This window comes from Mus caroli, unplaced genomic scaffold (genome assembly GCF_978045245.1).
Source record: "Mus caroli unplaced genomic scaffold, Mus_caroli_1 scaffold_15, whole genome shotgun sequence".
Taxonomy (NCBI): Eukaryota; Metazoa; Chordata; class Mammalia; order Rodentia; family Muridae; genus Mus; species Mus caroli.
This window is the reverse complement of record NW_028227270.1, coordinates 11,352,532-11,369,436: the sequence shown is the minus strand read 5'-3', so window position 1 is coordinate 11,369,436 and position 16,905 is coordinate 11,352,532. Positions and strand designations below refer to the sequence as shown.

Sequence of the window (16,905 nt, the reverse complement as noted above, 5' to 3'; positions counted from 1 at the left end):
CATGCTGCCACGTTTCTCACTAGGATGATAACTGGACTAAACCTCTGAAACTGTAAGTCAGCCCCAATTAAATGGTTTCCTTTGTAAGCCTTGTCTTGGTCATGGTGTTTTGTCACAGCCATATAAACGCTAAATAAGACAATAAGTTAGGAAGAAGAGATTAGAAGTTTTCTCCGGCAACTAAGGAGTCCTTGGAGTACCTGGTTGAGGGGCAAGAATTTGAAGAAGCAACAAGAGACAGAATCCTCGAGAAGAGCTCAAGGTCCAGAGTTCACTCCTGGCTTTTATTTAAGATGTCCTTTTCGAGTCCAATAGGAAACAAAGGAGAGAATGGGTGCGCATCTTTGTAGGGGATAAACTTGTTAAATTTCACACCTTATGTCTGTGTAGGATTGAGAGAAAAACAGGTAGCAATGACTTCATTCTCTAAAGCAAAGTCAAGACCAGGATGGCATGACTGGGCTTGAAGGTAAAGATGGATCACTGCTAAAAACCAGTTGGATTTAGTTCAATAAAAGGTCCCAGAAATATACAGTCCTTCTGGGTTCTTACCATCATTAGAGTTTGTATTAGTTTCTTGGCACACAGGGAACTAGAGCAGTGGTCCTCAAATGTCCTAATGCTTGTGACCCTTTAATAAAGTTTCTCATTTGTGGTGACACCCAACCATAAATTATTTTTGTTGCTACTTCATAACTGTAATTTTGCTACTGTTGTGAATCATAATGTAAACCCTCTGATATGTGACCCCGTGAAAGGGTTTTTGAGCCCCAAAGGGTTTGCAAACTACAGGTTGAGAACTACTGGATTAGAGTCTAAAAGGAAGTATTTACAGTATTTCAGAGGGAATCCTTGTAAGTTCTGCTGACATGAGGTTTTCTGAAGTTCATTTCGATTTCTATTATTCATCTATATTAGGGCATATCAAGTTTACAAACTTTGGTAAGATACTCATATTAAGAGCATATTCCTCCTTACAATTGTATGAGTTCATTGTGGGACAGGATTCTACCATATTTATTTTCAAGAATGACAAAAAAATTAACAGAAGAAGGAATCCTCTAAAAGCTTGTTGAAACTATAACTGCAAGTCCCTCGATTTATCCTTCTTCTTCTTCTTTTTAATTTCTCCTATGCTCTATGCTTTAGCTACCTTTGTTTGTTGCCTTGCTTGTTCCTCCCACACCCAGTTCAGCACAGGATGTTAATTTGACCTCGTGGATCTTCCTGAGAGGCCTGGTTGGCAGAAGATCTGTAGAATTAACTCCCACCGATGACACACGATCCCTAAGCAATCTGGGCATCCCTGATGCATTTGCTGAGCTCTGGATTCAGTAGTACCAGCAATTGTGTCATGTCCGAGGCTCACAGTTAAGGAGCATTCTGAAGGTCTGAACCTTTTTGGGATCGGATGATGTCCACTTATCATTAACCTTATGGAGAGCAGATGATGTGTGCTTTACTCTCCTATCCCATCCTAGCCTGTTTTTGGTTAACTTGACATAGCTAGAGTTAGCCAGAAAAAAGAACCTGTTGAGAAATGCCTCCATCAGAATGCATGTATGCAAGTCTGGAGTATCCTTTTTTGATTAATGAAAGGCCAACCTTACTGAGACTGGTGCCACACCTGGGCAACATGGTCTGGGGTAGATGGTTGTATAAGAAAGCAGGTTGAACAAGCCATGAGAGCAAGCCAGTAAGCAGCATCCCTTCCTGGTCTTGCTTCAGTTCATGTCTTGAATTTCTGTCCCGATTTCCGTTATGATGGACTCTAAGTTATAAACTGAAATAAACCTTTCCCTTACAAGCTGCTTTTGGTAATGTGTTTTTGTCACAGTAGGAGAAGCAAACAAGAACACATCCCATCCACATGCCATCCCTATGGACTGTAGCAAAAATTGTTAAAATCTTCATGAGGTCTTCAGGCTTCTGATATAGGAACACGTGGTCTTCAGATAGCAGAGGTGAGTTTTTGCCTTGGCAGGTCTTTATCCTATAGTAGTATATTGTATATCGTATAGTATAGTTATATGGGCCTTGGCAATTTGAAAACAAACAAGTTGGAGAAAATGTTATCTACCTAAAGCTATTATAATTATTGGAACTCACTTCTGAACTTAGGTCCATATTTATATATTGGATATAAATAGCCCTAAATAAATACATATTCACTCTCTGCCCTCAGTTCCGACTCAATGTTATATGTGGGATTACTAATGAGGAGTATTAAATGTTATAAGCTGTAAAGGTAGACACCCTAAACCAAGCATCATATTCTGTACACCAAAAGATAAGATTCACTAGACTAAGACTAAGAATTTCAGGAATATAGTCTCTTAGATATTTATTGTAATCTTCAAAAAAAATAAAACAAGATAAACTCAGAGAACAAAACCACTTTCCATACAGAATTCACACACAAACTAAATACCTAACAGAGCACATACCATTTGTACACAATTTCAATAATAATAATAATAATAATAATAATTTCACAATGTGAATACGCTTTATAGCTTTAAACTCAGACAAGAGCTTCTGTGGACACAGGAAGAGTCACAAGACTTGCTATGCAGCAGTAGTTTTCAACTAAACATCACAATCACGATAAGAAAGCATTAAATATTATCTCAAGAAGAGTTCCACAGTGCCATCCCCAGGAAGGAGCCCAAAGTACCCTGGCACAATGTAGAGTCTTTCTTTGTGCATTGTCCGATGCCCTTAAGCAAAACCCGGAGCTACAGAAAAATCTGAGTACAGCTCTGCCTGGTGATGTGGGATTAGGCAATAATGCCTTGTGGTTTGGGTCACTGGCAAATGTCTATGTTAACTGCTTGAAAGCAGTCCGTGTCTTGTGGCTGAGCTGAGGCTGCTCAGCTCAGGGGAATACAATGAATGATGTAGCAGCTTGCCTTCTCCGTGTAGATCGGAATGCAGAGAGCTAAGCTGGGCAATTTGTGGGTTTCAGTCTCCACAGTTGCTAATTCTTTTGCTCTTCCTCGCATTCACAGAGAATACCCTGGGGCCTTTTGCATTTGTGTGCTTGGCACAGTCTTCTCCCTACTCAATTCTTCCTGGGGTCATGCCTGACCCCTACATAGGAGCCAACCCTGACTCTTCTAGCTCTTATCAGTCTCATTCTTTTTGCTCCGCTCTCTGCCATCATCTATCACTTAGATCACACCATTTCCCATCGCCATAGTCCTTCCATGTTGGGTTGGCGCAGTGCTGAGCACAAGGCGATCAGCGACCACGTGACAACAAGTGAAGCCTTTAACTATCCTCTTAAACTATTATTCTGTGGTCAGCTACCTGCTTCTGCTTTTATTTTCCTTCTAATTTGGCACTAAGTCTTTGCTATCTCTGTCTTGGAGCCACCATTTTTTTATACCGCTTCGTCAGTAGATCTCAAGAGATGTGTACAATCACTAGCCTGGCATGGTTACATTTAGGCTATATATTACCCACATAACCCAACGTCACTTAATATGATTGGCACTCTTCATATTTCAGCCTCTGGTCTGGTACCATAGATAGAACAGATATTTACTGTGTATGGGTAGAACGGCACCTAGAACAACTGCTCTCCATTCATTTCAGTCACTTCTACTAAAAGGATGAGGACAATATGAAAATGAGGCTTTACCTTAATAACCGACACAGCAAATTGGAGATTAAAGTGGTGATTCAGTTTAACTTTCATATCCAGAAATATGTTTAACTTTTGATAGCCTAACTGCTACCCTGGGCACAATCTTGTTACATTCCAGGACAGTAAATGTGGATCAGAGCATAGGGTGTGTGTGTGTGTGTGTGTGTGTGTGTGTGTGTGTATTAGCATTTCAAAATGGATTGAGGGTTCTTACTGGTTTTTCTTTCTTTTCTAACAGCAGTGTGGACAATTGAGAGTTGAAAGTGGGTATACCATTATCTACAAACTAAAAAGACACCCATAACACTAAGAGATCCCAAGGCTGACGTTGCTGAGCTTGCAAACAAAGAACAAAGTGAAGTATCAATAAAATATACACACAATACAAGAGTGGAGAGTCTCCAAAGACAGAACACGTGATCAACTTTTCTGAGGAGAAAAGGTGACTTCTGGATATGCATTTTTTTCTTAGGTATCTAAATTAGCTGCTTAATACACTCTTGTAAGGATATTAGGGACAATTCTGAACTATAGAAGCGAATACTTTTATAAAACAAACTCACAGCCATTCTTTCTTAGAAACAAAACCCACAATTCTAAAAGGCAAAATGGACATGTGTTTTCAGATACTAAATGCTTGATTCATAGATGGAACAAAAAAGTACTTTTAAGTAGGCACAGAGGAGTTTCCCACAATGCCGGTAAAATGTTTACTGAATAAATTGCACTACTAGACAAATACTGCTAGGAGAAATCATTTGACTAGGCACACGGCTATCAAAGCATCTCATACATTCCTCATAAGTCACTCGCACACTACTTTATATACACTGAGTAAGTCATTAAATATTGCACTTATTGGCCCATGAACCCTCAATTCTGAGGTGTTGAAAAATAGAAAACAAATCTATTTTTTAGAACATACTTCATGCAACATTTAAGACATTTCGGTTCTACGAACACCATTAGGGAGTTGTACACTTGGACAGTCCAATGGCATCACGTCACATCTGACATTCACAATATATTAACAGGAATTACAGGACAGTCCCCATTCATCACGATTTCTAGGGAGGATGAAAACTGCATGGACGTCATCATATTGACACAGCAGACAACCCCTAGACTTCACGTTGACAAGGAGTATGGATTCACTAGTAAGACACAGGTCATGCTCACATCCCTGACAGGCCAGGTAAGACATGCAGCTCATGTGTGTATGAGAACAGCACTCATGAACCTAAGTAAGCCTGAGCCACAAATGACAGGAACGTGGTGACATTTCCACTACACACACACACACACACACACACACACACACACACACACACAAGCCACAGCAACTCTCAGTTGTCCACAAGGAAGCAAAAATGAACATGGGCGAATGAAATAGACAGGTAGTCCCCAGCCTCATTTCAGCAAGTAATAGCCGATAGAAAGCCCTTCAGTCACAGTGGCTGAGAGGAACTGAAGAGTGAGGCGATGTTGTCCTGTGGGGATAGTGCTTTTAGAATATCCTTAATCATTTAAAAAAAAAAAAACATCTGGCAGTATAAAAGGACTACACAATGATAAAGTCTAATAGGTATGTCCTTAGCTACACAATATTTAATGCTCCCGCCCCAGCTGCAGTTGTGAGATGCCTCATTTTCTGGTGGCATGCACTTTCTCTCCACCCTTTCTGTTTTAGAAGTCCTGGCCACAGACTAAGCAAATCCAAATGGAGAGTCCATTGCATTGAACTTTTAAGTAAGACGTGGTCACAAATGGTGCATAGCAAAATGCCCCCTTTTCTCTGCACAGAGAAAGTACCAACAGTGGGGATTTTCTCTTTACTGAAAAGGGTGTTTTTGCAAGTGTGTGTTGGGGTAGACGCAAGGGTATGAGTGTGTCTCAACTATAAATATGTCAGTAAACTGTAATGTCCTCATTAAACACCAGGGTATAAAATAGGCTTATGCCTGCTCTGATTTCTAGGGAAAAAAATTACATAAAATATAAAGGACTCCAAAGCTTATTTGAGTATTCAGTGGTTTAGCATACCAAAGGGGACATCTCCATTCCACTGGCAGACAATAAGTGCAGGGAGCATCCCTAACTGACAGAACTGTGGACACACATTCAGAGCAAGCAGAGAGGCCTTCCGAATTGCCTCACATAGCACACAGAGAGTGCACACAAAAGGTGGCCAGGATCTGTCATGAAGACTAAAGTCTAGATAAAGACAGTTCCTCAGACAGATGGGCTGGCTTGCAAGCACAGCATAGATAGCACAGGATAGCTGATTTGAACATTCCCAAATTACGGTGAAGATTAGCAGCAAACATTAACTTTGCAGGCTAGAATAGTTTTGGTCACATCTTTAAGATCATTCATGTCCCTGTTTTGTCACATGTAGCTTCGATCTTGGCTTGGTGACGCTCGATAGAGTTTGGATACATTTTTAATAAAGTCCCACAAGTGTCATACAATAACAACAACAGTAACAAAACAAAACAAAAAGGGCATACTTAGCCATGTACTAAGATACACATCAGATAAAGCATGTTAATGAACCACTATGAACATCAATACCCTGAAGTTAATGTCACTTAGTGGAAATTCAGTTAATAGTGGAATGCATTTTATTTTAAAATTATTGTTGTCCCAGATGTAACTAAAATTAGAAGCTTAAATTGGCTCTGAAAAAAAATCAATGTGCTGAATAAATGAATTTGTGTATGAGTGAAGTAAAAATAATAAATCCACTTTTATTGAGCACATTGGTGTCTTCCGTTTGCAATTTTGTAGAATTTGTATTTCACATTTGTGACCATGATTGAAACATCATTGTACATCATTTGCCAGTACAATCCTCAGCCCTTATTTACCTAGCAGCAAGCAAGACCATACTCTACGTGGCCACAGGGAGGAACTTCACACATCTCTTGCTCCTTGTAGTCATTAGAAGCTCCTTGATGGCAGTAGATGCTGTTTGGAGGGGTTAACAACGGGGAGCTGAGCCACTGTTCTAAAGCAGTTCTTCCTGTGAGCCCATAGGTGTGATGCTTATGATTAACTCGCTGTCTTGGGACCGAAGACACCTTGTGAATCTCCCATATCCATTCACACTGCAAAATGGCTATGTAGACAAAACACCTTCCACTTGCATTAAGGAAGGAAAGAGATGAGCCAACACTAGAGTTCTTGGGAGTGTTTTCTGAAGCAGTTAGGGTTGTTCTAAAAACAATGGATGGGCAGGGGTACCCAGATGACCACAGGGGAGGGCAATGGCACACTTAAAATACTAACTTAATTGCATCAGAGACAAGAAATGATGGCTAAGACCTGGGAAGACAAATATGTAGTTTTTGAACAAATTTTTAGATACAAATTTAGCCAGGTTGTTGGTCAGAAGGACCTATTCATACTTATGTTGATGGAAGGAGGGGTAGTATGTATTTGTACATATGCAATGTAGTGGCCAAAGGTTGAAAACATCAGAATTTAAATTATATAGGTCAAGGCTTATAGATGTTCTATTATCTGGTTCCCACTTGCCAAAGTTGATTTTACAACCAAGGTTTCTTGATGACATTAGGGACAGCAACTCTTTTCTCTTCCGGGAGCAATGAGTCTCTCTGGAAATGTTCACTGAATTGTTTGGAATGAAATATAGAATTCCATACCTTTCATTCGGGGACAACTGTGTTTCCATGGGAGTTTGGAAAATAGGAGGTATGGAATGTTCTGGGACAATGACATTAGAGCTACTGCTGCCCCTCTCCCCACTGACTAGCACATCATGGTCTTAACTTTGGAATTTTCAACAGAGCATGTATGTGGGCATCTGGCTTCAGTCAATCCTTTTCAGCCAGTTCTTCCAAGGAATTTTCAAATGAGCAAGCCTGGTTGTCTCCCTTTCTCTCCTACCTGCTCTTGTTTGATAACACACGCATGCCCACATCCTTCTGAAGAAGCCATTCAAAATATCTGAGTGAGGCCTTTTACACTTATTGTAAGCATGCAAGGAGAGAGGCCCAGGCTTCCTGACTTCATTGTTTTGTAGTAGATTGTAAAAATGAGCTTGACAGCTATAGTATTTAATACGGCTGCATTATGGCCCAGGTCATAGAAAGAGGATGACATCATATGGATATTATTGCAAAGAAATCTTACTTTATGCCCCTCACTTCTCTCTTTCCCTTTGTGTTAATTTCTATGATTCTTGAATTTAGGTGTCATTAAAATTTAAAAAATCACCAGTGTCTTCTTATCTTTGGTGAGCCAACACTTGCTCCTCTGGGTGTCAAAGTGGAAACGTACCACTAATTTATAAGTTTGCAACTAAGCACATGAGAAGAAAACATGCACACACTATCCTGTCAGCAGCCTTGCCCAAGGGAAGGGTGGATCTTTTACACAACTACCCAAAAGGGAAAATGTCTGCCTCACGAAACTGTTCTGTCCTTCAAACTGGTGCCTTCCTAAGATCCTTGTCTCAAAGACTACTGGAAGGCAGAGAGATTTCTCTTGGCATTTGACACAGAGGTTAAGACTTGTTTTTCTATTTCTTCTTCTTCTTCTTCTTCTTCTTCTTCTTCTTCTTCTTCTTCTTCTTCTTCTTCTTCTTCTTCTTCTTCTTCTTCTTCTTCTTCTTCTTCTCCTCCTCCTCCTCCTCCTCCTCCTCCTCCTCCTCCTCCTCCTCCTCCTCCTTTTTTTAAAAGCAGGCTTCCCTGTGTAGCCTTCACTATCCTAGAACTCACTCTGTAGAACATTCTAGCCTGAAACTCAGAGATCTGCCTACCTCTGCCTCCAGAATGCTGGGATCAAGAGTGGGCATCACCATGACCAGGCTTTTTGCATATTATTTCTATATGGTCTTCAGAAAACCTAGAAGAGAGGACAGGATGTTCAAGGGTCTCACCCCTCTCTTCAACCGCCGTGGCTCATCAATTTTCTGGACCGAGCAGCTCTATAATCTGTTTATCTTAAGCATGTTTCCAGATTTATGTAACTTTTAGAATTATAAATCCTCTGAAAAATATGGTTATAAAAATGGTTTTTTCCCCTCAGTCAGGACTCATGGAAATGTTACCTAATTGCCTCCTAAAGAGGGGGGAAGGCTTAGTTGAAAGTGGAGCAGAGAGCAGTAGTTGAAATGTTGGCCTACCTTTTATAGGAAGAGGGGCACTAACAAAGTTTCAAGCCAACTTCGAGTTCAGAATTGGTGGGGGTTTCAGAGAGCCATGGTGGTGTTTTGTGGTGTGGGACAAGTCCTTAAGGGATGGAGGTCGCTCGGGTCATGGGATGCCACAGCTAGTCACAACCCCTCTGTAGTAGTAATTGCTCTCAAGCACGCAGAGATGCGCAGAATCATGGGCAAGAATCCCTGCAGTCGGGTCTGCAAAGCTCCCTTAGTGTTGATGTGGTTCAAGAACACTTGCAAGGGCCTGAATTTCATTTTCTTTTCTTTTTCTTTATCCCATGATCGAGTTGTATGGTTTGTAGCTACTTTAACTCATTATCCTCCTGCCTCAGCCTCCTGAGTGACCCTGTACCCAATCCCTCAATGTTTTTCAAAGTCAACACACCCTTCTGATATTATTAACAAAAGTGCAATATATATATATACACATTTCCTACTAGTACACTGCCCAGACCTGTGATGGAGTCTCCAATCAAGAGCAAAAGTCCCACGTTCTTTTTAGACAAAGGCAAAACTAAGTTTCCTGACATTGCCCCGTGGTCACAGTGCGCACGCGTGCACACACACACACACACACACACACACACACACGTGCACACATACACACTCACACATGTGCGCACACACAAAGGGACTCTAGGTTATCATCCATACAAATGAGAAGCATGATATGAATCCGTGGCACGAAAGTTATTCGCAGTAAAATTATAGTCTGGAGTTTCTGCAATAGCTTAACTGAGAAAAAGGTTGCCCCCCCCCCCAAAAAAAAAGATTATGAAAGACAAATAAATGATAAGTTACATGCAAGTAGCAGGTGTTTATAGATGAATGATCCTTACAAATATAAGAGCAAGTTTGCCACATATTAACACAGGAAATTGCTCACGGTTTGAATGCATATATGGGCCACTGCCATCAAAGACTTCCTTCAAATAATTATTAGGCAGTATAATCGAAGGCTAATAGACCATTTATCAATGCTGTTTCTTGGCTGCTCTGGAGCCCCTTGGAGCTCCTGTGTGGGGGACATTAGCAGCCACAGTTGGGCTGTGGTGGAGGAGGGGTCTCCTTGAGCCTCGTGCTCTGCTTTGCCGCAGTGATGGCTGGGTCGGTCTCCAAGCTCTCTGACATTTTGTCACAAATGATATCTACGAGGCGCTCGAAGGTTTGCTTCACGTTGATGTTATCCTTGGCGCTGGTTTCAAAAAACTCAAACCCTGCAGGAAACACACAGAAACAGGTCCATCATTTCACGTTTCTGAAGTCCAATGGACTCAGTTGCGGTTTTGAATGTCGATAGGGCAAAGGCAGCGGTGGGAGATGGGTGCGATTTTTTAGACCGGGGATGACTGCTGGACAAGAAGTGCTACCCAATGACCAGAGCAGGGAGTTATAAAGATGGGTTGATGATACTCATTTTATTTGTCTGCAAGGGCGGAGAAATTTTTCTGAGAGGAATTCAAGAGTTAACAGTGGTATCATTTGGAACCCTCACCAGCCAGTCCTCTCATCCTGAATCCTTGCTCCTGCCTCTGGGGTGCTCATACATCTTTGTTAACTTGGCTGGATTAAGAGCAAAGCATGGGGCGTGCCTGCGACTGCTTTTCCAGGCCCAACTAGATGCCGTGGACTCTGACTTAATCAGTGAATCAACCCCTCGATGACATTATTGCTAGGCAGTGAGGGGTTGGGGCGGGGTTTAGTTGGTATAAGTCCATTACTGGAACTTATCCTGTATCCTTGGGTGTTATATTATTCAGAGTTATCCCTTGCTCTGACTCCTGGCCACCTTGGTGTGAATTGTTGTGTTCAGCTACAAGGCTGACTTTTTGGAGAAAAGTGAGATGCAACTCCCTTAGGATTTTTTGTCTGGTCGCCGTGTAGTCTTTTAAAGTCTTCTCTAAAACTGACACGACTTCCATTCTTCTCTCATTGCTGTATTATGTCAAAGTTATTAACGTTTCTTAACGAAAGATTTAGAAAAGGTCCTGTGCATATTCTATCAAAAGAGGGACTATGAATTTCCTATTCAATCCTGTTCTTTTTTTTTTCCTGTCCAGTCATGGGACCAAGTAGTATCTAGCAGGACACTAGGTGGCGCTAAAGAACCACAGGAGTTACCGTAGACCTCGTTCAACCTCTGGGTATTTGAACTGTTAATGCAATAACCCTGCAGTCTTTGTAACGCTGTTTCAGCTTTCTGGTGGGGGCAGATTTCCTTCTCACCAGTACTATTTATAGCAGTAAAGTTTTTGAATAGGAAAGAAAACAATAAATTTTAATTGAGCAGCAAAAATACAAGAAGGTGGGAACTATGGCGCAAGGAGGGTGGGCAAACCCCCCACTTCCAGGATGCGGCTGTCTGGAGGCCATCTCAGAACGCAGCTCTGCACACAATGTTATCATTCCATTGTTCGCATTCCCATTCTACCGGCTGTGCTTGCCTGTCAGTTGCTATGGCAACTGCCCCAATTGGCCAGCCAGAGATTGGTCTGGTCCACGGGGGGGGGGGGGGGGGGCTATGTTGATTTAGGATGTGCTGGGCAGAACACAGAGAGCCTTTTTAAATCCATTCTCAATTTTACACCCTATAAATCCTTCTGGTTACATCTGGCCCTATCTCAGAGGAGACACAAAGATTCAAAATGATTAAATCCAGTGAATGCCTGGCTCCTGGGACCAAAATGAAAAGCACAGCCCACTGCTTCGCATTTATGTCCACATCCCTTTAATAACTAAGGAAAATACTTGTTTTCTTGAAGGGAATTGAAAGGAAAAAATAAATGATTTTCATAAGTTAAAATTTCTAAGTTTTTGACACCACTATTTGATCGGATGATTAAACCCAAGTTACATTTTGACTGCAGCTCTGTTAGGATCCGAGCAACAGCCAGACTCAGGAGGCTAATCATTAGCATATTGAAGTCCTAGGAAACAGTGCAAGGTATTTCAGTCTACCTTTGGCTTCTATTTCTTTTTTTATTGTTTTGTGTCTGCACAGTGATCACGCCGTTCTCTTAGAGTAGAAATTTACCTATAGGCAAGGCCAGGTGGTGTGGACAGTGCTGATTTTTCTCATGCTGGTGCATTCCCTACAGCTGGATCATTCACGTTCCTGATGAACCCAGGGCAGGGCAGGACAGGCACACCCTCTGCTCGATGTCATTACTTACTCATCAGAGCTCTTTGCTTGCTATTTTCTAGGTGCTAGTGTTTTTGTCCCAGAATTAGTAGGGTTGGGCATCATTCCAGAAGATTCCAAAACCACACTGGAGATGTGAGACCTCTGAATGAAACTTTGGAGGAAAATAATTCTGAAATTTCGGGCAAAGCTGGGACACGTTTCGGTTCTATCATCATTTTAGCTGGTGCTTCTTTTATATGTGAGCGTCTGGGAAAGGGCAGAACTCGAAGCACTGAGCCATTGCAGAAAGATACAGGCTCCCACCCCCTTGATCAAATGTAACTCCGTTATCTGGTTATTAGGTCACCCGAGGATGATGGTGTGCAAGTTGGGAACAGTAACATGATCTCTGATCACAGAATCCAAAATGTTCTCAATTTCCATCCCTTTCTGTATGTGATGGTTTGTATATGCTTAGACCACAAAGTGGCACTATTAGAAGGTGTGGCCCTGTTGGAGTAGGTGTGTCACTGTGGGCATGGGCTAAAAGACCCTCACCCTAGCTGCCTGGAAGTCAGTATTCTGCTAGCAGCCTTCAGATGAAGATGTAGAACTCTCGGCTCCTCCTGCACCATGCCTGCCTGAATGCTGCCATGCTTCCCGCCTTGATGCTAATGTACTGAACCTCTGAACTTGTAAGTCAACCCCAATTAAATGTTGTCCTTATAAGAGTTGCCTTGGTCATGGTGTCTGTTCACAGAAGTAAAACCCTAAGACACTGTGGGATCCTGGGACTATGTGGTCACTCAGGAGAGAGTGTCTAGGAGCCCTGCACATTATAAGAACACTCTTTCCTCAGCATGGTGAGGAGGCCATGATATGGTGAGAGTATGGGGGCTTATTGGCCCAAATACCTTGGCAGCCCACTGTTAACATGCTAGATTTTAAAAAATCTTCACTGTTTCTGTATGTTTGTTTATTTATTTTTTATATACTGTATGTGGTCAGATATGTATGTAATTTGCATGTATGAAACACATATGTGGAGAACAGGATGGTAAGCAAGAGTCTGTTCTTTCCCAACATGTGGGTCTGGGAATTGAACTCAGGGCATGGGGTTTGGCAGCAGGCTCTGTTATGCACTGAGCTACCTTGCTGGTCTGACACAATAGATCTGCCACCATGACAAAATTATGGCTTCTGCACTCACTTTCATAATTTATGGTGTTTGCTCTGCCTGTCTTATAGCATTATCATGGCTCTCAAGTGGGAAAAGGTGGGCGAAGCGGCCAAACAAACTCGGAAGGGCAAGGAGAGCAGTGTCAGTGACCTCACGCTGGTGTTTGTGTAGTCTAGTGCTTACCCCATCACAGAGAATATTGAGAGCACTTGGAACATTTTAACTCACTTTGTCCTTAAGCAAGGGCTATTAATTTGTCTAATTTTCAGATAAGAAAATGAAGGTGGAAAATGGATGAGTAATTTGTTTAAGCCTTCCCATGATTGGCTGGGAAATGGTAGAGACAGAGAGTACCCATTGGCCTTCCCTGCCTTTCTAGGTACCCCGAAGAAGGCAGCTACAATTTTGTTGCAGTTAATTGATCAGTTCTAGGGTAATGAGTAGTTACTAATTCACACACAATTTCATTAATTTAAATAACTCGAAGGTGATTTACATGGGTTTTAAGAGTGCCAGTGAACCTAACAGTCCAGTTGTTTAACAGCTTAAAAATACACCGTGGGATTATAAAAGCCACATCTCCCTATGAACTAGAGAAGAACAGCTACAAAGAGTTCTGAAAATAAAACTGGTTTTCAGTGACCAACAGCCTAAATCTATCTACCCTAAAACACAGAGTTCAAAGAGTGGGAACACAAGGTCAACACTACAGCCTTTAGTATTGTGCCTTTGAGTTGTGTAGATCTGGGGGAAGTGGGGGTCTATCATGGACTTCTGTCTCCACTTGAATCCCACGGTAAAATTTCTCTGTGAGAAGCCATCCCTGTCCCATACCTGTGTCCAAATGTCTTTAAAATTGCGGCCTAACTTACAACCACAAATGCAAACACTGGAGTCTTTATTCTTATAGTAACTCCTTGGGGCTTTCTGGTTATTACACCCCAGTGTCTTGGTCTTTTTACCTTAGCTACTACCTAGGCCTAATAGGCTTGTTCTCAGAAAACCTTACGTTTATATCCACACACACCATCATCATCAGAAGGCAGGCATCAGTCAACGAAGCCTGGTGAACAGTCCTACAAAACCCTGGAGACTGTTTCCTGCACACTGCCAAGGATGCTGCCGTTAGTTCATCAGGAGCAAAGAAGCAGACCAAGGTCATGCAGCGAGCTGACTGTGGAGTCTGACAGGTCCCTGTCACGTACTTTGGTTGAGTCAGTTTGACATAGCAAAAGCTGGGTAGCTGACCGATGAAGCAATGGGTTTCAAAGGGAACTCTCTTCCTGAGGTCTGACATTCTTCTCCCCTAATTTTTATAAATCATAATATCAATCCTCCACTCACCACTAGTCTGTTGTATGGATTCACGTGCACTCTATTTAGTATTACCTTATTGCAATGCCTTCTAAGATTGTATTCTAACATAGCTAAAGCCTTCTCCCAGTGTTCTTAGATCCCAGATAGGAACAAGGAGTTTAACCTATTCAATAACCAATTAAGTACTAGTCATTATTTCACCTATCTACAAAAAGAGACTGGAATTCTCACTGAGATAGAAATTCTTATTACAGACTATATTCCGTGCCAACAGCAAATTAAGTAACTATACTGATAGATGGGAATTCTCCAGACATAGATAGAATTAACAAGGCCTAAAAGTCCTTGACACTACTTTATTCCTGAGGCCAGGCAAGAGTTAATACCCCTCTAGCCCAATTAACTCTAAAGTGCGAAACTCAGCACGCAGTCACTCCCTTTGCACCTGGGAAACTTCAATGTACCGTATCTGTTATGTTTTACTATTGATGGTATTCGCTGTAATATAATTAGTCTAAGCTCGACCAGAAAATTACATTCAGATTCAACACCTCTCTTGTGTGTGTGTGTGTCTGTCTGTCATGTCCTAATCTTTGCCCATCTACTCTAGAGAACCGCAGGCACGGGACCCAGAGGGTCTGCGGCAGGTCCCCTGAGAAGTAGGCTACCGCTCCTTGCTCTGAACACCTGCCCCTTATGCTGCGTGGTCTGTAATTAGTAACTTTAGCATGCATGTGGCTTTATCAGGCGAGTGGTGGAAAGGCTCAGTGAAACATGGGTGAGTTCCCTAGTCTTTCTTTTTCCTCCCAACTGCTCTCTGGCAGAGGCATCCCTGCTCTGGACTCAGAAGAGTGCCTGCCCCAGCCAGCACACCCCTACCTTGGGGTTCTCCAGACCTGACTTAGAAAGAACAACTCTTTCCCTTTCTAAAACCAATGATAGGGATGCCCAGGCATGGTTTAAATTAAACTATTTGCCTTTGGACAGCTGGAAGAGCAGATGACTATCTGGAAGGACTCTGCTGGTGAGCAGAGACATCACACATCCTGGGCCTTGTGGAGAGTGACATAGGTCTGGCTTGCTGGCATGGGTCTTTACCCTGTTCCTTAAATGTCCCTGGAACAAAGCACAGAGAAGCCTGGAACCTTTCCAGACTCCTACATACAGGGAAGCAAGCAGGGCCATGAGGCCCAAAGCATGCTGATCACTGAAGGTGGCAGGCTCTAGGCTGCCACTCTGTCATGAGGAGAACTGAAATGTCACAGCACCCTACTGTGATTATCCTGTGTAAGCCATGACAGGACAGAAGTCTTGAACACTGGTTGGGCTCTCTAACCTTTTAAATTTGAAAGAAAAACCATCAGTGTGCCCCCATCCCCCCATAACACCCCAAACTGTACTTTAGTGCATCATTTCATCCCTAGCTGTCAATAGCTTACATTCTTGCCACCTTTTCCATTACAAATGGGCTCTTTATTCATTTGAGTTGCGACTACACAGCTTCCTCTTCAATTTTCCCATGGAATCGGATGAACCAGAGCTGTGGGAGAAAGGCAATCACGATGCCAGGCAGGTGACAGTTGGGCCAGAAGTAAGGACTTCAGAACAGCAGGACCAACTGTCATTTTAGCTAGTCCCATATTGGGGAGCCAACCATGAGACAGACTTTAGGAGTGGGAGGAGATGAGAATTTGACCCACTTCCCTGAAGAATGGCCAAGGAAAGCAGCCAGAATTTGGAACAGGAGCCCAGCCCAAGGCTAAAGTTGATATAAATAGACCACAGAGTGGAGAGGTCTTTCAGGCTCCCAGTTTCTCTTGTCAGCCAGCCTTAACCAGATGGCAGGATTTAGAACCTGTGCAAGGGTCATCTTAAAGTGTTGATGAATGCTAGTCCCCACACAGAAGGTCTTCTCCCTGCCCTTAGACTTACAGACTCTAGTTTAGTTTTGTGATAAGGAAGAGGGTGCCTGAGTTTGCTGGGGGTTGCACGGGGCTACCAGAATTCTCCACTCTCCACTCTCCATTGAGTAAAGTTCAAGTCACGGAGTTAGGCATTTATTCCACAACTCTTAGACTTCCCCTAGCTCTCAGATCTAACTCCACCTACTCTAGGTCTACCACGCTTGCCCCCTCCACATCTGCTAAATGACCCCAAGGCAGCTCTTCCCATGAGTCTCCCTAAAGAACCCCACCCTGTATCCTCTCTCCCCAGTCAAAATAGCATTTGCTGAGTGTTACATCTACTCCCAAGACTGTTGAACTTTTAATCAGGATTTTCCCTGTATTGTCAAAGGCCACGCAGGAAGAGCAACAAAACAGCTTTAGAACTCATGGAATGTGGTCCATCAGTTAGCACAAGCGAGATGGGTGTGCCTCAGAGAGGCAGAGCCCCGAGGACTCCATGTCCTGAGGATTTTGTGCTGCTGTGGAGGTTTTCTCTAC

General features: G+C 42.5%; 1 protein-coding gene across 2 annotated transcripts in view; it reads right to left on the bottom strand.

The window, feature by feature from the left end:
- Nucleotides 1–9,637: 9,637 nt before the first annotated feature.
- Rab3c (RAB3C, member RAS oncogene family) overlaps nt 9,638–16,905 on the bottom strand; it is a 213,065-nt gene continuing 205,797 nt past the window's right edge. For both annotated transcript variants that reach the window (XM_085830824.1, XM_021180645.3), the window contains exon 5: nt 9,638–10,057. In XM_085830824.1, coding sequence (XP_085686950.1) covers nt 9,870–10,057 — 188 coding nt within the window. In that variant the 3' untranslated portion in view covers nt 9,638–9,869. The remainder of the gene's footprint in view (nt 10,058–16,905) is intronic.